The sequence below is a fragment of the Anopheles stephensi genome, chromosome 2 (assembly GCF_013141755.1).
Source record: "Anopheles stephensi strain Indian chromosome 2, UCI_ANSTEP_V1.0, whole genome shotgun sequence".
In the NCBI taxonomy this organism is placed as follows: Eukaryota; Metazoa; Arthropoda; class Insecta; order Diptera; family Culicidae; genus Anopheles; species Anopheles stephensi.
The window spans coordinates 40,840,146-40,863,486 of record NC_050202.1 but is presented as its reverse complement, the minus strand read 5'-3'; the positions used below and the strand labels follow the sequence as shown (position 1 = coordinate 40,863,486).

Genomic DNA, 23,341 nt, shown 5'->3' with positions numbered 1-23,341 from the left:
ACTTGGTTGTTGAGTTATGGTACCATGTACCTTGCGATGACGCGCTTAATCATGCGCTGTGCCGGACGCTAATGTGTATAATCCAAGGATGACCGGCTGATCACGACGACCTACCGTCGACTCCTGTTCCTCCTCTTCAACTTTGCACAGCGTATAAGGGCAAACGCGAGAAAGTGTTTCGCTTAAGTGTTTCACGGCATTCGCTACGCTACGATGGGCAAGTGATGAGTGTCGCTCGGCATCACGATCCCAACCACCTTACAATTATGAACGTTTGATCTATTGAAAGAAATTTATGGGTCATCGAGCTTGACTGCTAAGCGATATGAATTAATACATTCGCCCTCGTGCCTCTTGACTTTCGTGGCCAGAGATTCTTCCGATAGATGTTAAATCAATCGGACGTTTTGTTTTAACAAAATCATAGTCCGGCTGTCAATGCCAGAAGTAAGGACAGAATATCGTGAAGCAGCAGATTGACGTTTTTTTGTTTTTTTGGGAGATACTCTTTACATGAAGACTTGAAGCAGCACACTTCCGAGAGAAAACTAGTCCGGAGAATGGACCGTTGACGGCGGCTACACTTTCCTGTCCGGGCGAGGTGCGATCTTGTATTGTGGCTGCCCGCGGGCTATGACTATGATGGCCATCACACTGTAATTAATCGATATCGGTTTAGTAGATCACATACCATCACCACCACCACCACCTACCGCGATGGCTCATGGTGTGGTTGCCGGTGGATGATACGTGATCGGTTCGATTGACTGTTGGGTGTGATTGGTGGTGGTCGTCTAGCCCTGGAAAAACCGGACCGCGGAGGCTGGACGAACGGCACGGGACGACGGTTCGGTTTAGATGATGTGTCTTCAACTTGCTCGCTTTTTGCTCTTCCCATGTCTCTTTCTCCAGATGTCTCGATCGGGTCTGTGGAACCCGTTGCACTGTGTTTTTTTTTGTTTGCTCCCTCCCAACGCTTTCGCACATGCGATAAAACTTGTAATTAGCGAACGCAGCGGGAGGAAACATAAGATAAGGTTAAAAACTTTCACATTTGCGAAGGGAGGGTAAAAGAAAGGCGATGAATGACGTTTTGCAAGAGGAAAATTGCCCGCATCGCATATCTTAGAAGCTCCGGCTGGGGGACGCGTATGCCAGTGAAAGGGACGCGCCAGCGTCCATAAAAAAGGACCGGTGGTCAACTTCACTCTCGATCTCTCTAGTCGGTTGTAGGGTGAGCATTTTCACTTCGATCAATTGTATCCTACGCGACATTTTGCTCCCTTCCATTGGCATCAGGAAGTTCGTATAGATGGAGACAGGTGTAGACGAAACAGGTTGCTTATGATGTTGATAATAAATTCAGTAGAAATAGTGTACAGTGTCTGACCGATAGCATGTTAACTCACACTTGAGTTATAGACACACCGCTGTATAACTGGTTCATATCTGGTAGGCAAAATTCACGCTACCGGTAGTCGAACGGTGGGGTATCGCAGATGCACGCGAGACGGAACAAGTGTAAGATCGTGATCGTGTGTGAGAGGATGGTGTGCTGTCAGCTGCACGCATTCGATCATTATGTTTTCAGCAAGTACTGAGCACACCCAAACAGGTTCGCATCCAAACGAACTGCACGGTATCACAGAAAATGAAGTATTAAAATGCGATTAAACTAGAAAAAATCGCGGACATTCAAGGGCGATGACATGAAACAGACACGCATACAAGTCATTGAAAATAGGGAGACGTTTCCTTTCAATTCCAATCATCGTTTGATATATTGCAAATCTCTATTATCTTAAATATAATAGAGATTTATTGAAGAGTGTCCGTAAATACGATGACAAGAAAAAGAGTTAACTGGACCAGTCAGAAATTAGTGTGTGTTATGGATCAGGAAGGAAGCTTTACATTGATACCGCAGTTCACCAACATAACCTTAAAACCAAAGCAGAGCTGTTGTGGTAGTAAGGAAAAGGAGCATGATCAGTTGCCATCTGGAGGTCTTCTCGTACTTAACTTAGTATTTTAATGAATTATTAAACGATCAGTTCGACGTACAACTAGAGGCTCTACTAACAGTTGATATCATGCTACTGCTATTGGAACCTAGCATTGAGGGCACTCGAAAAGGCGTATGTCGGTGCAAGAATAGTAAGGCATCAAACCCTACCCAATAGCAGTTTAGTTGCAGAATTGATAAAAATTAGTGGTGCAGAATTCGTACATGAAGAAGAGGTAATCAATTCTTTTCTATAGAAACGTCAGGCATGTTTTGGGCAATTGAGCTCTGGAGCGTTGAAGTTGATCAGTCCGTCAAAAAGGCCAGGACTTGTACTAGTCCAAGCTTTCTTGGTCTGGGAGCGATTTTTGGATAGAAGGGCAATAAATAGCAAAAAACTGAGCTTTTAGATTACATTTGCTTTTTTATTATTTTTAAGATACATTTATGGCATACTAAACCACCACTTATATTAATCACGATCGGATTTAACTCCCATCACTAACACCGCAGCGAAACGGAATAGGAAAGCATTGTGAACACTTTTTGTCGCGGTGCTGCAACAGTGTGTCTTTTCCGTAGACTCGGATGATCTATCACGTTTAGAAAAATAGAATGCATGGTCTCCGGTTTCATGCAATGCCGCGATCATCTCTTTTCGATCTACAAGCGTCGATCTGCAGGTCGCTTGTTTCACTTTTCGCAATAATCGACTCGAACCATTTGTCATAACGTTGTGACAGCGCAGCATAAACCGTTCATTTTTATAGCGCGCTGCATCTGTGTGCATCTGGCCCGCGTTCAGTTGGCTCGATTGCTGCCGTTGCCGCAATGTTGAAACCGCGCACCGACAGCCAAAAGGGTAAGAAATGGTGCAGCAGCGGTGAATCACAATAGGCCGGTTTTCCACCGCTAGGCGAACCACCCGGGCTTGTACGATGCTACACCGCAACTACCGCAGCGATTGGGTATCACCGTTCCGATTCCCTCGTAGCTTCTGTCGAGATCGTGTCAAAGGTGGACTTGGAACGTGGTTGTGTGTGTGCGTGTACTGTGCGGGTGGTTAACGGAAGGTTGGAAGAGATAGGGAAGGATGCAGGAAAGAGGACGGAAATCATTTGAGTAACTTTTCGCGGCTTGCGCGGCTATAGTTGCGTTGCGCTCTGGATGAAGTCGCAGCGAATGATCGATGCGGTGATAACTTTTTGTTTCGCCAGAGATGGTCACAGTTTTTCCCATAGTGAAGACGGCACCTTGGTGAGGGAAGAAGCGACTAAGTTATGAACCCTTTCGCCAGTTATTATCAACGCCGATTTATGTCGTTAGCATTTGTGAAGAGGGTGGTTTGGTTGGTAGCCACGTCCGCCGCCATTTCGAAAGCTTCGCTTCACATTTTTCATCTTCATTCGTTGTTTTGGAACCTGGGCTGAGTATGTTCTACAATTTTTCACCCCGCCATCATCTAGACTTGCAAGCCATTGACCTCGTTATCTAGTGACCCAGTGCAAACCTTCCGCGGGGTCCGGTATGAGGTCGGCGTCACCCCTTTTACAGACAACGGATGGCAAAAAAAAAAAACAAAACAACCGCGAAGAAGGTGTCATCCCTTTAGCCAACCGAGGTTTGGCGGCTACGGGTGATGCGATGCTTTTGATTTTCTCTTCTTCAGGAAGGAGGGAAGGGCGCTACAGTAAGGGGAACGAGCTGCAGGGCAACGGGAAGTTTTTCCGCTCCTTTAGCATTATTAGCGACGGCGAAGAAAACAATTCGCGGTTTCCCTTTCCATCATTTCGACATTTCGCTTTCCATGGCGGTGTAAAAGAACGGCGCGGCTATTTGGATCATCTGCCATGGCAGGCGCGGTCTATCGAACTGCTGCCGTTGGGCGGATGAGAACAATTCGTGTGCCCTGTTTTTAGTAGGATGCATCAAACAGATGGGCGGAAAAGGCTTGTTGGCAGAACCGTACAGTCAGCAGTGTTAGGAAAGCTAACGACGTTGTTGTGGCGTGCGTAGTAGTGTGCTTTTGAAGTTTCGCTTCAATTTACCACCACATCGGCTGAAAGCTGTCTAACGACGTTTCGGTACGGCTTATGGCAGATGATTAATTGCCTTTGACGTGTGGGGAGCTATTGCTGCTCGTCACCCGAGAGCACACAGCAGCATCCGTGCACCCGGTGTCGAGGTAAAGCTGTATTGTTGCCTTTCACCATGAGTTAGGCGGTCCTGATAGTTTCTTTTCAAATTCCCATTCCTCACAGCATGAGCTGCTGCTACGGGTGGGATGGGCGCTGGTTTCCTGATGCGTTTGGTCGGAACTTCAACAATTGGAGAATGGTTAGTTTGGGTGACATTTTTATTATATCCACACGTTGCTGGGGCATCATTTCACGATCTAACATTAGATGATAATCTAAATTGTGACTTCCATGATGGTGTTGTGCTGCCCGTTGTGCGCATGGAAATTAGACGTTTCCGTAGCTCAGGTTTTGGACCATAAGGGCAAGCGTTGATGCCGAGCGTTGGGTTGGAGTACTGTGTTTGATGCTTAAAGAAATTAAAGTTTTGGGATGTATTATAAGAATAACTGGATAATAAGTTTATAAGTTAGTTTTCTATACAAGCCTTCCATGTAAAACTAGTCAGGCCCCATCCGGACCTACCCCCCGTGGTGAGGACCAACTATCCAACTACGTGGTATCAATAAGTCTGCGGTAGCTGTAAATGGCAGGTATGACCCAAGAAGTCGTTGGACCAAGAAAGAGAAGATTGCTCAAATTGTTTGACAAATATCGGCCAATAATTCAGGTTATAAATGAAGTCATAGTAAACCTCAATTTTACTGTTACGAATATTTACGATTGTCTTGTCGCCAAATGTTAGTAAACCACACACATCAGCGCAAGTGCATTAGCACATAGTCTGCTTTTGTCGCTCGATGTAGAACGATCGATTATAAATGGGATGTAAATGGGCGGGAAAACTTATGTCTCGCTGGATATACTTGCTTTTGCATTTCACACGTACCATGTGCTATTGAATGGTAATTGTGACCCGTCGATCGGTGCATAAATCGTGCGTGTGCGTATGGTGGACAGGTGATAGGATTAGACTAAATAGATGCAGGCATTCATTCTCCCGGATATATTCACGCGAATAAGGAGTTCGTATCTCCGGGTACCGGGGTCGATGACATGACAAGCACGCTTAGAACACCTCGCACCAACAGTGCGCACCGTGATGCAGTGATGTTGCAACGGATCGTTCGTAGGCAACGAACGTTTTATAGCAGAGCTAGCACCGAAATAAGGAGGGACGTTGAGAAACCGTGCCTTGCGAGGGGTTCCCGTGTCCGTGAGAGACATTTTGTTTGTATACATGGTACCGGCGTGATTGAAACAAACCTTCGGGCGTTGTAATGAGTTGGTGTCGGAATGTCGAGTTGATGTGGGGGTTGCAATGGGCATTTGTGCTGCAATGCCATATTCAATGATAATTATTTCTTCCCCATCTGTGTGGCGACAGTGCCGGCTTCGTCGCTTCGATGTATCTGCTTCGGCAAAAGCACCGCTTCGGAAGGTGGTTTCATTGCAGCCCGTTTGTAATGTAATGAAAATTCATTTGTGTTTCGTTGTTAATTCTTTTTTATCTTCAACGGACGCGCTAATCGGTAAATTGAAATGAAAGAACACGATAGTGTAGAGGAGGAAAACTCAACTAGGAAGATAGAAAATGAAGCTTTGCGGGTGTATGGTAGACTCGAAAAAGAAAAGGATCGTCTGGAACTGGTTTCCATTTGCGTTTTCTGCTGCTGCCCGTCGATACTGGGAAGGATAAAGGCTGTGAACAGTAACACAACAAAATACGAACCACCACGCCTTCCTGTCGGACGAAATCTCTATGTCAGCGAGTTTGTTAACATCTCTTTTTAAGCTACTTTACTACAGCATGGGTTGTGGCAGATGAGCTAAACGAATTTATCAAGATATATGTAAGGGGAATTCTTCCATCGTTGGCTAGCAGAACGTTCGTCGTTTATTCTCTAGGCAATCTAGAAGTCTGTCTGAATCGTATCTCTCTATATTCTGTATAGAAGGAAGCTAATGGAACCTTTCAATATCGACCCAATGCTTGTTGAGGCCAAAGCGGATCAGGAATGTCTCAACGAATCTTTAAGCTTCATTCGAAGAATCGGAGACGATCGTCTGTCTGGTAGGCTAAAGGTAGTGCCAGAACCGATCGGCTGAATTATTTCGAATCGAACCGGCAAACCTCTCTATCAAACTATTCAGCAATACGTATTAGCTTGTCGGCATTGGTGTGAGACGGCTTTTACTTTTACCGAAGTATCAACATTTTTGTCATTCGAGAACGAAACTATGCACCTAAATCGATTTATGTGCCTGCCCGACCATAGCACTAGGCACACCATGATGATGTTGCATATTCATTTTTAATAAAATCTGACTTCATGCCGCCCGCTAATCAAAGAAGGGAGTATTGTTAAAGGAATCCGTGCATAAGCAGTTGTACCAAATAGACACAACGCGTTGAAAGTCTCTATCGTGTTGAGCGTCCTAGCCGTAGGAAATAGCGTAAGAGGAATAGAAAAAATAGAATGTCATGATGATGAATTCATGTTGCAGGGGAACCGTGTATCTCTGGAATTGATGGTGATCGATGAAGTTTAAAAAGCAATGAAATTGACTCCGCTTGTGCTGTGGCGATGGTGGCGTTTGATGGGCGATGTGCATCGGCTAGTTGGGGAGTTTGTTTGGATGTGATATTCTTGATGATTCACTTAGTTAATTTGTTGTTGCAGGTAACATTTTCGTCTCACGCTGTTTAGCGAAGAAAGTTTTGATCGCAAGTAGCAGCGAGTACTTCTAGCACTTTGTTACCAAAAAAATAAAAAATAAAAAAAACAGGAGAACAGTTATTGAAATCTTTATAGGACTTTCTAGAACATCTAGACTTAGCATTGGACTTTAGACCGTTTTTAGCTTTGTTGTAAACCAAACGCTTTATGTTTGTTTTAGAGTCTTGGACCGATGCCAGTCTTCGCTAGGAATATACTTTAGCACTTACTCATCTGAGTTTTCCTCGTAATATAGCTTTTATACACACAGAATCCAAATGTAGTTGATCGTTAAAACACTTCTGCTTTTTGCTGGCACGTATCCCTAATGACTCCCAAAAAGGTCTAGTTTTATGTGTCTTAACGGTGTGCTTGAGGTAAAAAAGAAAAAGCAATTAAACTGTGGCTCGGTTGTGATACTGCATCTCATTTAAAGGTAGAAAAAGAGGTCTACACGGTTTAAGCGGATGCACCGTTTATGATGGCGCCCTTCAAACTTTCAACTTTCCTCACTCAAATAAAACGAATTTATTTGGGGCGTCAAAAGCATCAACTCCGACGGTTAGTGGTGGTATTCGAAACCCGCAACCAGTCAAACGGGAGGGATCGCGGCTAAGCGAAGCTTGGATATGGTGCAGGGAACTGTGACACACAGGGCTTTGGGTGCGTGCCCTATGAAGCACTCCACTCCACTGCGCGATGGCATTAGAGACTCCAGCGTCTTTGTTTTTGATCCCATCGTAAAGCACGGTACCGCTGGGCTTGGTATGATGTGCGGAAGATTGATGCCATGTTCGGGGAGCGTTTATTTTAACCAGTCACCCATTATAACCGGTCCGCGGTCGGATGAGGTATTATTTAGAAGTTTTGTGTTATTTGTTTTTCCCCCACCGCTTTTCGTATTTTCTTCCAATCGTAGGAAATGGCACAATAGCCCCCAATGTGATGTATTTTCCGGCGCACACGAAAATAAGCATTTGCATACTGCAATCGAGCGAGATGAGTGGCTGGATCGCGGTGCCAGCATCTCATTCACTTTCACCCAAAATTATCGTCCAAACGGCTTTGAGGAGATCGGGACTGTCAGTCGATGGCATTTCCTGTCTGCCCTCGAGGCCCTCGAGGGTGATTTCATTTCTAATAATCTTTGGATTATGTCCAGCGGTGGTTGGTTGGCTGGTGAGTTGGAATGGGGGGTTTCTCTGTGTGATCGATGCTCTCGATGTGGAGAAACAGTTTTTAACCACCGAAGGACTCCAACCATCACCCTCAGCACGGGTAGCGACCCCGGTCAGATGTAAATCGCGGCTCGCGTGAAAGCGCACCGTCGTTCACGATTTGATAGATTTTTTCGATCCATGACATTCCCAGCGATTGTTGATTGGGTTCATACTTTCTTCGTTATTAATGGAACCCTCACATCGAATCGAAAGCATCATCAGATCTCGCGTATCGATGGCGAAGGACCACCTTACCGGCGTGGGGTGTTAAACAACGGAAAGGTTTCGGAATGATGATATGGGAAACGATCCCTTGATTTAGCGAAAGGCCATGCTAGCTAGCCAGTGGTAAGCCGGGACAGATTAGAGCAATTAAGACTGTCTTTCATTTGGATGATCTTGGATTAGTCGAGGGGTACCAATTTGTTGGAAGACATATTAATGTCAAACCCCAGCAGACGTCTGTAGTCTGTTTATCAATCATACACTGCGGATGAAGCCTTGGTAATTAAATCAATACTGGCCCTCAGTGAAGAGATCCCATAAGTCTGTGGAAAATCTCTGGAAAGAAGTGAGCATCTTTCTGACTTTTGGGCCAAATTTCTTAAACGGTTTAATCGAAAACGAAAACATTTTGATTTGAACCAAACAGAACATAAAACAATGCTTTGATTTGATAAACAATTGAAGGTTGATATTTGTGTCAATACAGCGCACGATGTGTATTGACAAAAAAAGTGAGAGCCAACAGACAAATTTTGTGCCAACAGCGATCGCTCGGTGATTCGAAAACAACTCATCCCGTAACTTGCCGATCGCGATATTTGTTCGCGCACACCGTCCCAACTCCACCGGCTCAGGTTCGGTTTGACATTTAACGTTGATCGTGACATTTGCAACAATCTTCTGCTCACTGAAAATAAGAATGATCCTCTATGCTGGGGGGCAGCGTTTGCAGTTATGTTGCGTCATTTCCGCATACTGCTGCTACTATATCTGCGGTAAGGCTTAAGATGGGTGAGGATTCATGTTGTTCATGCTGGATTGGATCCTAGTCAGACAACCGTTGGTAGCTCGGTACATTATTGGTAAGCTCTTCCAAGTGTCCAAAAGTCGTGATGTCTATCTCTCTCTCTCTCTTTGTACTGCTTTAAGTGGCTCCTTGTCGCGTGCTAATCTATATGATCTTCCGATCCGCTGGTTTTCTCAACCGCTTACCGGTAATCGAGCGGAGGCATGGTCTCGCGCCGTACAAAGGTTATTCCGAATTCCAGCTAAGAGCAAATAAATAGAAAAACAAACAACTGTCTTAGTTCCTTCATCACCACCAATCGCTAACGGTGAAGTAGACACATCAGTGACTTCTTGCAATGAAACACGAAATCGTAAAGATATCTAATGTTTCTTTCCCGTTCATAAATCACCTCTCATTTGTGTGAACGGGGGTCGATGCTTCCGGAATTATTTGCACGGTGTGCTTTATTTTCTGCTCCTGATGTGTTTGCGCAACTATTGTTGGTGGCTGGCACTAGTCATCACAATTACCTACTTTGAAGGCAGGGCAGACAACTACGGGTAGAGCTGCAGTTTTACAGCAACCCTTGCCAGCGATGCGTGATTGAGGTCAAACAGGCACCAAATTCTTCCGTTTCTGTCAATCGAGTCTGATCGTTTGCAATGGCTAACCGTGATCGTGGATGGAAAGAGAAGAATGGTGATGCACACAGGCTAAATGTGATACGGCTATCGATGCGCGCGATGAAAACCTAACTGACCATCATCATTGCGGCTCGCCGGCTACTCTCGAAAGTATAACAGTAGTTCGGTAGATCTTTAAAATATTAGGCAACGCGAATTCCCCTCGCGTTGTTCGCTTTGTTCGACGTTTCTAAGTTGAGGGTGATTTGTAACGTTCGCGAGAAACACAGCTACGATATGTGCGAGGGAGATCCGTGGGCGTAGATCAGCAGGTTGCAGGAACTACTGTTAGAGTGTGTGCCAGTTTTTCTTTTTTGGGAGCTCCCTAGTCCAACTTCCTAGCTGTGTCGTAACGCAACGTGCTCGTCGTGTCCACCGTGGCGTGGAAAGTGTATTAATTGAATTCAGCAAACGGCAGCAATCCATTACACCACCACCGTGTGGAAGTTTTTTTTTTGTTGCTGTGCCGTTCGGGTTTCGTTTTCCATCATCCAGACGTTTCGCCCGGAAGAATCCTGTCCGGGCGGCCAGTGGCGGCACGTGTGGAGTGCGGCGAAGGTTATGGTTATGGAAATTGAGAAAGCCTCTAATGCAGGTGATTTTGACCGTTGTCGAAAGACGGTGATTAGTTTGCCGATGGTTTGATGATGTTTCCGTTTTTCTTTCTGTTCGCCTTGATGCTTAATTTCCGAATGAAGTAGTCCGGGTCCGGTTGTGCTCCGTATCTAGTGCATTACTGCCTGATGGTTTCATCCCGCTGCCGAACGATATGATTTCATTGTCCGCCCTCCGTGGGTACGATGTGTAGATTAGAATCTGGCAGCTCACTGTGTCAGGGAGCTTGGGCTATGTTGTGCCAGGGTGGGGCCTTCCCTAGTTGAGCAATCGGTCTTTCCGTGTTGCCAGCCGCTGGGCAAGCTAATTGGAGTCAATTAATCTTAACAACTAATCTAGAACCTGATCAGATGCACCGTTTATTGGAGATTACAAGGGTTGGGTTTTTTTTTGTTGCTGTTGTAAAAGATGTAAAAGAGGCTAAAATCATGCGGGAATAATTTGTATAGACAGACTAAGCAATATCTGTTTAACGGTGACTGTTTACCGTAATGAAGCCAGAAGTTCTTAGACTCAGGGGTCTAAGGTGATCAAAGTCAGTTTTTTGTATGTATTTTGGGATGTGGTAAACACAGATGTTTCTTGCTTAATCAATCAATGCAAACAATCACCAAATATAGCTCCAACATTTTAAAACAAATTATCGTTCCAGATTGCTTGACTAGTTAAGTATATCAACTGCTTTTCAATTACCTTTCCTGTTGTAAATTTTCTGTAGGGAAATAATTTGCCTTCTTTAAGCTGAATTTTGACCGGGGCGGTCCGGTGGCCGAGGCGACAGCGGCGCCGGTCTTCACACGGCATGGCCGGGGTTCAAATCCCATCCAGACCGCCTCCCCGTACGTAAGGCTGACTACTTTACTACGGGTAAAATTAAGTCACAGAAAGCCAGAAATGGCAGGCCGAGGCCTCTCGAGGTTGTAGTGCCAGGGAAGAAGAAGAAGCTGAATTTTTCCAATTAAAGTCATACCAAACAACACTGCTAGGGCAGTTACAAGACACTTGGGCAAATAATCGCGCTCTTTTACTTGACCGTCTCTAAACAGAAAGGAGTCAGTAAAATGAATTCATTGTATGCCGTGAACTGCGTTATTGTGGTTCAGCGCTTAATGAGCAACACTATACAGCCATTCTAAGATTACAATGATCTGCATCTTTTTTGTGTTCTTTGTTTTGCTATCGGTCATCTACAACATAAAGCAAATAAATGATTTCCTGGCTCAGATGCATAAGCATTACTCGATAAGTTGCAGTAATGCTTCTTTTGTTATTTTACAGGCAACAGGTTGCAACGGACAAATATGCTGTGTTTTAAATTTCAATGTTCTAGCATTCTGGGCCGGATAGAAAGTAACACGTACAGTCAAAACATATCATACAGCTCCTATGCTTAGAAAAAACACAACGCTCACTCCAAATTTTCATTAGATTACCCAACAAAACCTACAGCTGCATTGTTTCCAAAGCTTACGCGTGCCACTGTCCGGGTATTGTTATGCGTAGACAGCCTACATGGCGTAAGATGGAACGCAGAAGAAGCGAACGGGGATGTGAGCGGAGCAGCGCCTAGTCTTATTATGGGTAAATTTTGAATAAAGGAACTTTCTTCCTCCTCCCATACGCACGACACTCAAACGTAACAATGGCGGTGTACAGTGTAATGTTGTGTAGTTCATAGACAATAGTTAATAGAAAAAAATACGGGCCAGCCACCCAATACATACATCACGCCGCTTGGCAGCCCAAACGCACATAGAATCATTGAGTGCGTGCGTCGATAATGTGTGGTGTCAGTTGGGCGCCAATCGACACCAACCAATGCATGCAAGCATCCTGGAGTCACACGATCATTGTGCATCGATAGGCTTGTATGCGTAAACAAAGTAAGTGCCAACGATGCTTACCGTGGCTGAAGTGTTGCAGAGTACTTGGTGGTGGGTTTGTAACAAAATTAAAATTATCATGAACAGCACAACAGCTTAACATCGCTTTCACCCATTTCACCTCGCGCTGCTTTGTGTTGCGGCCAGCTCCAAAAGCGGTAACGAGTATAGGGAGTTTCGATGCCGTTGAGGGTCAAGTTCTGGAAAAATAAGTTGACCCAAAAGGCAGCATATGGGATCTTTCGAAGGAGGGAAAGAATCTCCAAATATCTCTTTTTACTAACTGACACGCTCGTCCAACTGCGGTGCACTATACTACTAACTCGAAACCATATGGCATGCATGGTAGATATTTATTTTCTGGGAACTTCTTCGTCAGACTTTTTTTCTCAATTTATATGTGTCTTTGATCAAGTGATACGCCAGTGGAATAGAAAGCCAGGAAAAAAATTATAGTTTAAAAGTTTCTGTTTTAACCTCTCCGTGCATCGCGAATTAAAGTAAAAACAAACCCTGACCCTTCACAGATCTGGTGAGTTTTATAATTTATGGCTGAGAAACACCGCGCACCGGCTCTCCGGCTGGTGGCTGATGATCATGATCATCATCTTCTTGCTCTCGGGTAACTACCACCAAGGTGACGAAACAACTGGGCGACAAATGTATACGCGAGTTCGTTAACATCATCACCTCCGCCGCGGGTTCATGTGTTCAGACCGTCAGGATGATGCGTATACCGCAAGGTTTTTTTCCACTCTTGACTTCAATGGGCAAGTCATAACGTTTGGTGTCCTCTTTTCTGGTGCTCCTCGCCCTTGGTCTGCTCCAAGAAGATCTGCTCAATCGGTGGTGGAATCATTCGTATGCACGCGGCGTAGTACAGCATCCCGTGGGTCATTTCTTTTTCGTGCTGCAATGGAGAAAACAAGCAGACAAACCTCCACTGATGCCATCACTATCTTCCTTCTGGGACGGGTTTGTCTGCGAGCGCGCGCTACATTTGCATTTGTTCAGTCGCCCACGAGTCGTTTTTTGCTGTTATTTTCATACAAAAGATATTGTGCATGAATGTGGTGCTGTTTTCTGTCCCGTTTTGTGCAGTCATATTTTGGACAACTGCAACTTCCTCGTGGTGTGCAGAATATATTTGTGGTTTATTTTGAGCGTGTCGTTTCGCTTGAACCGTGCTGTCACCATGTCACCCTGCGCAACAGATCAAACGCGAAATGGTGAATGTAAATAAGTCCAGAATACGTTGAGGAGCCATTTGTCTCGTTAGCGCAGTCTAGTTTTGCTGGGAAGATGCTAAATGAGTAAGCAGACCAGACGAAAAAAGTTCTTTTTTTTGTTTGCTACTAAAGTCCTCTCGGTCAAACTAGTTAAACAGAACTCAGGGCTTATAGTTTTCTTGTTCTTAAATCCCTTGGTCTCTTGGATCAAATCTGTGAAATCGTAAGTTTGACACCTTTACTCTAAATTTCTCTGCTGCATTTTTGGTTCAACTTTCGAGGTTATATGTGTCACACACACACATACAAAGAAAAACAAACTGCTCGAGAACACATCCGTACGGATGCATAACTGAATGAACAGGAAATTCCGATTCAAACGATTATCAGCATGCTCCAGAGCTCTGGAAAACCTGAATGAAAAGAAACTGTCAGTGAACTCGTCAAGTGGCGAGAGTGACACACCGCGTATTGTTGTGTGGCGTTTTGATTGTGCTACCCTATTTCACCGTCCGTTTCCCGTGCGTCACGTATGCTTTTCTTTTCGAGAAAGATTATGAATATCGGATGTACGATGTAGGCTAGCTTTCTACCACTCTTTCTAAGGACAGACGCAGACCCTTTACCAATCATCCATCAAAGCTAAAATGATATCCGTTCGGAGCAGTGTGAACCATGTTCAGATTTGAAGAAAAAAAAGCTACTCAAATTGAACTAGTTTCCATGTCATTTCTCTCCTATCCTATGATGGATTTGGTGGGTCACCTGACGGCATTAGTCGGTTGTCAAAACATTTAAAAGTCTTGGAGAGTGTGACATCAAGAATGGGAACCCGTTGGACGTTAAATTGGTCATGATGTAAATTGTGTTGCTGTGCTCTTTTGGCGTTGGGTGACTAACCTCACCGGAGTTTACAGGATTGAGTTCCGACGTATGTGTTACCAACGCAGCAGCAGTAGCATCTAGATGATCTAAAAGAGACCCCACACCCAGATGCATCTGACGATATCGTTGCAAGAAATTGCATCTTTCCTATCCGTCGTCCGTTGGTTCGTCGGCTGGGCGAGGCCAAACAGTGACAAGAGGAATAATTATCCTGCTGACTATTTCACCTACTTTTCCCGGCCATATATGACTTCCACCTGTCTGTCATTCCAAAAGGTACGAGAAGATGACCGACGATGTCAGATGTTCAGTGGTATTGGTGGAGATGGTAATCTGTGCCGATTTAGTTTCCTTCAAGCGATATGACGTGCGATGTGCCCATGGCGGGCTTTGGGACACAAAACATAACAAAGATCAGCGAGATGATGGATTGAACGGGGTGAATGTTACGAACTTATCTTCAAATTTCCGTTATTTGTTTGCGTCAATTTTCTCTCAGCTTATTGAAAAGTCACAGTTTAAAGCAGAATTGCTTGTTTCAAATCAGGTTATCCAAAAGCTATTATGTATGTCTTATTTTGAATTCAAATGATTAAACCATTTTTCAAAAATCGTTTTTGATTCAAATATGCTTGGGTGCATACATTTTTTTCCTAGTTTTAATTTTGTGTAACTCATTTGGTTGCGTTCTTTTCAGGTCTGGCTATATTGCTTATGTTTTATGTGTATAACTGTCTGAGCATGTAAACGCATTAGCTTGCGCTGTAATTTTTTTTTTAGTGATTTCCGTTCACTAACTGACTGACATTTACATATCGTTATCGACAATGACAAGGTCAAACCTTGGCACGCTTGAAACGATGTGAACGACATTTTAGTTTTATATTCCCAGTTTTGCATCTCGCTAAGCCTCGCGGGCGACCAGCATCGACAAGCGTAAAATATTTTATCCATTTTGCATACGCTGAATGATGCTACACATTTACCCATGATGGCACAATGCTCGCTTTTGTCTAGAGCAGGGTTACGATTGTCGTAAGCCCCACAGGAAAGAATTTGTAGTGGAATAATTGGTGACTTCAATGCCATACAGCTCGGCCTGGCACTGGGTGCCAGGACTTCAAGTGCAGATAGCATTTTTTGTCTCTCCCGCTCATGACCGTGGTGGTGGCGCCCGGGCGTTGACTAATTCGACAATTTATATGCCGTTTGCATACAGCTTGGTAGCGCCAATGCAATCGAGGCTTTAAAGGGGGCCTGCGAAATGCCGAAAAGTATAACCATGTCGATACAGTAAACGCGGAACACTTGGAAGGAAGAAACGAGCAGAGGAGGAACACCGAATGGGAACACGACTAGCGAGGACCTAGAACAAACGAGCATGGGCATATTGGAGGGAATACAAAGCCAAGAAAATTTAATTTAGCTTCTTTCTACTCTTTATACCCGATGAAGTCGAAGAGGCCAAATTTTAATATTTTTGTGAATTACATGTAAAGCATGGGTAAGTAGGCTTCTGGAAAACGGTAACTGTAGGTGTTAATTGTTTGTCTATCTTAATTCGCAACAAATTCCATAACCAGTATTTTGTGTATTTGTTTGTTTAAGGTTCTTGCCCCGCTGAGGGCGAGTACAACATTCAGATGGCGCGTTGTAATGTTTGCCGTGCGTGCGAAATGTGCTAATTTGATGGCTTTTAGGCGCTTTGCTAATAGATTTCCGACAAAGCAGCAACAAGCAAGCGGGATTTAGCGTGTCCGTCAGTTGTTGATTGTGGTTTGGGACCCTGTTTGCTCATCCGCAACAATAGAGGCACGGTGGGCATGCTTGCACACCGATTTGGACTATTGTGCGGCAACAAGGGTGGTGCGCTGCTGATTCATAGAGCCGAATTTTTGGTAGGGTAAGCAAAACCGCGAACAAAAACCACCACTCAAAAGAATTGCCGGCGGTACCTAGAAGCGACTAAAATGTTTTGTGAATTTACCTATCTAATTTATGCGCGGTCTGAAAATTAGTTCGCACTTCCTTCTGCCGCGGTTTGTGATTCATAACAGTTTACCTTTGGCACTGTAAACTATCTAGGTGTGACCAATGCGTAATGGGTTTTATGGTAAAATATAACTTTGTGACCTGAGATGGTCGTTGTCAGGAAGAGATGAGACGTTAGTAAAATTTGTTAGAAGATCTATGAAAATTCCACCTATCAGCTGTTATTTTGGCTCTGAAGTAAATATCTATTCTCTACTATCACTAATGAATTTTGTATTTTTCTTTCTCTTTTAGGTATGTATACATTCCACTTCATCATTGTTCAATGTGAGGCCCATGGAAAACAATTTGTAAGTACAAATGTTTTTAGTCAAATCAGTTCAATCAGCTGACATGATTCAACTCCCGATCCTGGCGTATGATCGACCTGCACTCCTACCGCCGAGACGTAGATAAAGCATTGATTGTCTACCGCAGTCAGGAAATACATAAAGCAAGTATCACCGGATACGTATTAAGGTTACATACCATGATGTCATTGGTTACAACATCAGCAGCAGTGGACGTGGCCCACATATATCTGTCTTCGGTTACTATTACAATCATGTCTGCCTGACTTTCTTCCTGTCCACTCAGCTGTCTCATTTGTCAGCTATTATTGTGGCAGTTATGATTATCTTCATTCAAACCAGTTATGCTACTGAGCCTCACATAAAGGGCTCTCTGATGTCGTAGTGTGTAATGTGCTTCGAAATGGGTTTCTCTTGCAAGGGAAAACAGAGAGACATTGGTTTCTTTACTATCTGTTGGATAATGGACGCGAGCACTGATTTGAAATTGCTGACTGCTGACTACAATGACATTATTACACTCCATGCTGTCATTGTCGATCCGCACAAGTCATGATACTTCATGACGCTCTTTATGGTCCGAAGGCATCTGTTCGAGAGGACTCGACCAGCGTTTTCTGTCTTTCTTGGCACAGTTCAGCCGGAGCTTGAAAATTGATTTTCTGTATTCAGAGAGTTTTCAGTATAAACTCTCACCAAATTGGTGTTGATATGCAGTAAATTCGGCAGTAAAACTAAATAATTGAGTAAGATGTGAATCTTACTTAAAATCTTTGCTTTACGGCAACCTAGTTAAAACTGCCCAGGTGATATGAGCCCTCTCTATAGTTTACCTAAATTCTCAAAACCTAAAGCATACGTTTGACCCTTGGAAAGGAAGTACAAAAAAAATATAACTTGCCCAAATCATTTGTACTGACCGTCTCTCTCTTTCTCTCTCTCTTCACGTCTATTTGCAATTTCACGACTCCTGGGTGCTGACCATTAATCTCAACTTGCGTGGCAGAGAACGTGCAAAGAAAGTACGCCAAGAAAGGATAATTGATGATCACCGGGGCCCGTTTTGACATCTCTTTTATAGTGAATAGTTTTCCTGTTTTTTGGCAGGTCATCTCCAAAGTATTATCCCCAGGTTGGGCGGGAGTGTGATTCTATTTCCCCCCTACAGAACGCTCTTCGTTTGACCGACCGCTCAGGAAGACTGCGGGAATCCCCAGAGTAATCAATCAACAGGCAAGCACAGTTTTGCGTCGTGAATTTTCAATTAGAAGCGCTTTGATACAGAAATGATTTATCATTGCGGCGTACGTTGTGCAACTTTTGGAGCTATCGCTTTCTAGCGACCATAATCAGGAGGGCGTGGACAGGACGGCAGCCTTTTTCTCTTTAAACTTACCTGTCCATGCCGTAGCCACACGGTCACCGAAAATTGGAATGGCCTACAAATCATCCTGGACTGGATGGAGTGGAGGGTGTGTGGAGCGTGTTAGGTGAACTTTAACAAGAAGCAACTATGTTAATTTGTTTTTAATGCCACACGACCACGTTTTGGGATGATCTGGGGCCTGGTTAGAAGCCGTGGTCAGTTTATTGTTGTAATTAACTATTTTGCGTCACTAAACGGCATTTCTGCTGTTGAACGGCAGATTCTGGTTTGGCTTCGAGTTGTCATTTGCTATGTTCACATGCTGATTGATGGAGAAGTGGAATTGTTCTCATGGTTTATATGTTGGATTAATTTAGGTATTAAGCCACAAACACATTGCCTTTTGTTTTTATAGAGGAGAAAAGTTGCCATTTAAGGGCAAAGTGTTGCGAATGTCTTGGATGTTGAGACTAAACGCAACTATAGCTTATCAAGCATTTGATTCGCTCTAAAAATGAGGAGCCATAAAAAAGACTACCGGAATACTGCCTGGCATGGGATGGCAAAAACCGTTCTCGAGGTTACGATAGAGAGGTACGTGAGAGTATGGCACGTTCTTATTTCGGATAAGAAATCTCTGATCTCGAAATAACGAGCATACGCGTACCATCCATCCCATCGCCTCTAGTAGTGCGGACTTCAGACGTACACACGGTTGAAGCATTATGCAAATCTTCAGAATTTAAATTCCAATGTCCTTCGGCCTGGTCTGGAGGACATTACTTTGTGTCGCACAGCTTCGCTCATCTGTTGTTGTCAAAGACATTTTTCTAAGGTTCGGAGATGAAAAATAACAATTCCAAAGATTCACTGGAACGGCGTGCAAAACAAGAAGAACGCGACAGAAACAGCATTCCATCCCAACGGTTGTCGAAAGACATAAACAATAAAATGTTAAAAAAATGGAACCATTCCCCATAAATCACACACACACAAACAAACACATGCACGCTCCAAGGACTGGAAGAACGCGCACCGTAGACTGGATCTTGCGTGCGGTTTTATTTGAAAAACAAAGGACCAGACATTAGAATGCTTTGCGAAAAATGCTTCGAGATTGTGGTCCGGCAATATTTGTAGCGCAAGTGAAGACTACAGACGTACGTCACTCTGGTCCGGTCCAGCCCGGTCTGTCTGTGTCGCACTAGCGTGTACGAAACAGCTCAACAATTAGGATGTTTCGCAAGAGAAGAATAAATATGAAAAGTAAAATTACGAAACGCATCGTGAAACATCACCCCCTCCCCCATTCCAGCTTTCTTTAATTATGGACCTAGTCCTGGCAATTATGGACCAGCGGCAAACGAATTGATGAATTGTTGCACCACAGCCGGGACGACCCCAGCGGACTTCCCTTTTGTACCGTCACACACACCGTCTTCAGTACAGCGGTGGCTGCTGCTGGGCCTGGTCTGCTTCAGCGTCAGCTTGCTGCGTAGTGAGTTTATGAGATTTTATTAAGATGTTTACATGAATGTCTGCTTCAGATAGGATCTTCACATGCGATACTGGCCTCTCGGTGCCCTCGGTAAAACGACCGCTAAAGTACCGTGCACTTGATGGTTGCCGCTTGTTTGGATGGGGATGAGCCGCTGCCAAGAATGTGGTTAGAACTAGATAGCCATCTTTCCTGTCACTCACGGTAGATACGAAAGCGTAGCCAATTATATGCAAACACTGGGTGGTAAGGAAGCCAGAAGGGTAAAGCATCAACAACGACTAATTTGTCGAGCTACAAAGTGCCAATTGGCGTGTTGTATGTTCCTCAAGTACCTGCTTTAGCACAGCGTCTGAAGTCTTGATCTTGTCCATCAACTATAAGCAAGGTGGAGGGATCGTGATGGCCCGTCCGATGCCCGTATGTTTCCAGCAAGGTCTTGTCTCGAATCTTTTTGATTGATCCTCGCAGAAGAAATGTCTCCGAAACTCACTACGAAATGTGCAATGAGTTTGGTCGTTGGCATTTCATAATATCAGAGGAACGTACATGTCGGCTTATCTTTTCCTGTCGCCGAATGTCTTGCGTTTGTAATAGGACACCACACAAAAATAAAACTGCGCAGCGGTGGCAATGGATCATTTTTCTTAGAAGAAGCTTCAGCTTTCGGCCGATATAATACCATTTCCAAGAATTCTAAACAAGGTGTTGAAAAATTCACAAGGCAGCGGGCCTCGTCCCGTGCGATCATGAGCATAAAATTTCTTATTATGTTCACGACTTCTTCGGCTTTGAAAAAACGAAGAAACCCGTTCTTACCTGCCCGTGTTTCGTTTGCCTCCTTTTTTTGTTGCTATTGCGAATTTCAACAACTCATCACTTTCCGAAACGTCGGTTTCAATCGGCCCGAATGTCGCGCCTTCAGGGCATCACCATCCACTTCGCGCTGCTGCTGCTCCAAGTGGGTATTCTTGTACCATCAACAAGAGTAAGATGGCCGAAAAAAAAGAGCTACGTTCCCCGTAAAGACGTCGTTTGACGTGCACGATCCAGAACGGCATTGAAAAAGGCATGCGGCATGATGTTTGGCTTGTTGTGTGGCACACAATTGACAATTTCACGTTTCGATTTCATGTCTTGGAGAGAGAGAGGAAACGTGCAGCAATGCTGCGGATGATGGAAAATCGAACCGCATAAAATGGCATGAAATTGAAAACAACAAACAAAAATCGTTCACATTGTACTTTCGGCATTTCGCTCACTCAACACACACACACACAGATGATCGGTCGGCATAAGTTAAAAAAGGGAAAATGAACGACAGGCAACAAGATCGCCAAAACGTGCGACACACTGTGGATCTTTCTCTTCACTGACGGTCTTTCATTCATTGTAGATAGCTCTGTGTTTTTTTTTTGTGAATTCTGGACACTTTTCTTCCTCCAGACACTGTAGACACCAGGATGGAAAGTGGAGGTGGAATTCTTTTCGTTTTCGTTGCCCGACTTTTCGGAAAACCCTGGCTGATGTGAATAGTGAGTGATGAGAAGGAAGGAAAGAAAACCGAAGAACTAGCGCAGAAAAGGGTAAAGAGTGAAATTACATCTCTTCTCTTCCCGGGGGGGATCAATTCATACTTAAAGTGAAGGGGGCACGAAAGTAAAATGGGCATGAAAAGTAAAAACAAACACTATTTGCACTGCACAACAATTGTGGCGTTCCATCATGGGTCCCTCCCACCCCCCACCCATTCTCTCTCCGTCCCGGGCTATATTTGTGTGCCGGCGTGCTCGTTTGAGGGAAATTGGTTCGAATTTCCCGCACAATTTCCGTTTATTTTCGTTCAGCACTGCCTCCCACAGCACTGTTGGTGCTTTGGTTTTTCGTCGGAAAAGACGCGAAAATATGCCCGATCGTGGGTGTGTATCGCGCACCGGTTGGGGGAGTTGTGGTCGTTGGTAACTACGCAGACTTGAGAGAGAGAGTTTCGGTGAGTCTACGGTGGTGTGTCTTATGGGCGACCGAGAAGGGTTGGCAAAAGCTTTTGCGAACCAAATTATGTATCTGGGGTGAAGAATGAGACGAGTATTGACTATTGTAATTTTGTTTGTTTGTGTGTGGGTATGTGTCTTGTTGTTGTTGTTGTTGTACTTCTTTGGCATGCGCTAGTGCCTTGTCTACTGTGAACGGGAAGATGAGATGAGAGTAATGGAGCTGTTGTTACTTGGGGCGTCTTAAAATGGTGTGCCCGTCAGCTATTGCTTTGACTTTCCTGTTCGAGCACGAAAGTTGTTTCCACTCTTCCTGCTTTTAATACCACTATTTGGCGCAACGAACGACTGGTGTGTGTGTGAACATCACATGCAACGGGTGGAAATGTTGCGCCGGTGGTGTGCATTGAAACTGTCGAATCCCCAAGGGGGACTAACTAGTACGACGATTTAATTTGACTGTACCTAGAAGAACAATGGCGCGCTCATTTTGTTGTCAGAAAACAGGGCTATATCACGCCTCGGCGCAATTGGTCTGCACTTAAACGTAGCACTTTCGCTCTCTGTCAGCCATTGGGGAAGACGTTCAATGCGCCAATTGCAAGTCTTCCACGATACGACAATCGTTAGATTGTTTGCGGCAAATGTCGATTGGAAGATTTTATGGTTCGGTGATTTGTTCCGATACGTAAATAGAGATCGCATTAAGAAATGTAGCCTAAAGGAAATCGAAAGTTGTAAAAGAGTTTTAAGAAGGATCGGAAGATACAAAGAAAGGGATTTTTTAATAGCTCATCTTTTTTTTAAATTGTTAGCAAAGTTTTGTTTGATGAATAATTCATCCTCGCCCCGTTCTCGGTTGTGCAAATCTTTCAATGTCGGCAACATGAAACTGACGATTGATTGGATCGGTACGTATCGATCAGTTGATATTTTTTGTATGCCATCGATGAGATGATGGAATTGTTGGATAATGACAGCCAAGTATGCGGTCCCTGTCCCGGTAGCTGCTGAAAAATGTTCGCAGCATTACTGAGTCGCTGAGACAATCATGTTCTTCGTCGTTGTCTTCGAGCACCTGAAGTATTGACCTTGAACCAATGTTGAGGACTGTGTAGCGTTTGTATTTGTTCGTGATTTTTTTTTGTTAAATGATGCTTGTGATGTTAAAGAATCAGAATCGGATCTGTTGAAATTTCAAAGTTGTTGAAGTAAACCCCTTAAAAAATCTATTCAGGATGAAGCGAAACTTATTCAGCTAGAACTGGACTCCGTCTAGATTCTGTTATTGCCAGGTATTTCTGGACTGAAATGTTCGTCGTTGCTGCAGTGCCAATGGAATTCCAGAATGAATTCTACTCCAACTTTGCTTGTTCATTACCTCTTACTACTCCTTGCTTTGTTGTGTTTTTCTTAGTTTCTTTCTTATTGTCTGTCCTAGTTTCAGTACGCAATGGCGTGATGTTTAATAATGTTGGTCCATTGATAAAAAAGAATCATATATTTAATCCCTTTTTGGTACAACCCTAAACATTTCCTTTAAAAAACTCATCAGCGTTCTTTAATCGGGCATGTTTGCTTCATTCAAGATTGGACGAAGGCTTCATGAAACACGAAACCATTTATCGCTGTCAAACGAGCTTACAAAGATCATTTGATATGCTCGCCATTCGTTTTGGGAGTGTTTGTGTGTATTTCCTTTTCTTTATCTCTCTCTCTCTCATTGCTATTCGATCACATTGCTCGTCTTT

The 23,341-nt window shown here is 44.0% G+C and overlaps 2 protein-coding genes across 5 annotated transcripts in view; one reads left to right on the top strand and one right to left on the bottom strand.

Moving 5' to 3' along the window:
• Positions 1–23,341, top strand: part of LOC118503374 (CCR4-NOT transcription complex subunit 6-like) — a 97,455-nt gene that overhangs the window by 54,417 nt on the left and 19,697 nt on the right. The gene's annotated exons all lie outside the window — the stretch shown is intronic.
• On the bottom strand, positions 19,213–20,231 carry LOC118503379. The gene is made up of 2 exons (XM_036036579.1): positions 19,935–20,231; positions 19,213–19,838 (listed from the first exon to the last, which is right to left on the bottom strand). The coding sequence occupies exons 1-2, from the start codon at positions 19,971–19,973 to the stop codon at positions 19,542–19,544; spliced, it is 336 nt and encodes a 111-aa protein (XP_035892472.1). The 5' UTR covers positions 19,974–20,231; the 3' UTR covers positions 19,213–19,541.

Coding starts and splice junctions, on each gene's coding strand:
- LOC118503379 (XM_036036579.1), bottom strand. CDS start 19,973: ATGGACAAGATCAAGACTTCAGACGCTGTGCTAAAGCAG. Junction 19,839..19,934: donor CAGACGCTGTGCTAAAGCAG/GTACTTGAGGAA, acceptor CTTACCACCCAG/TGTTTGCATATAATTGGCTA.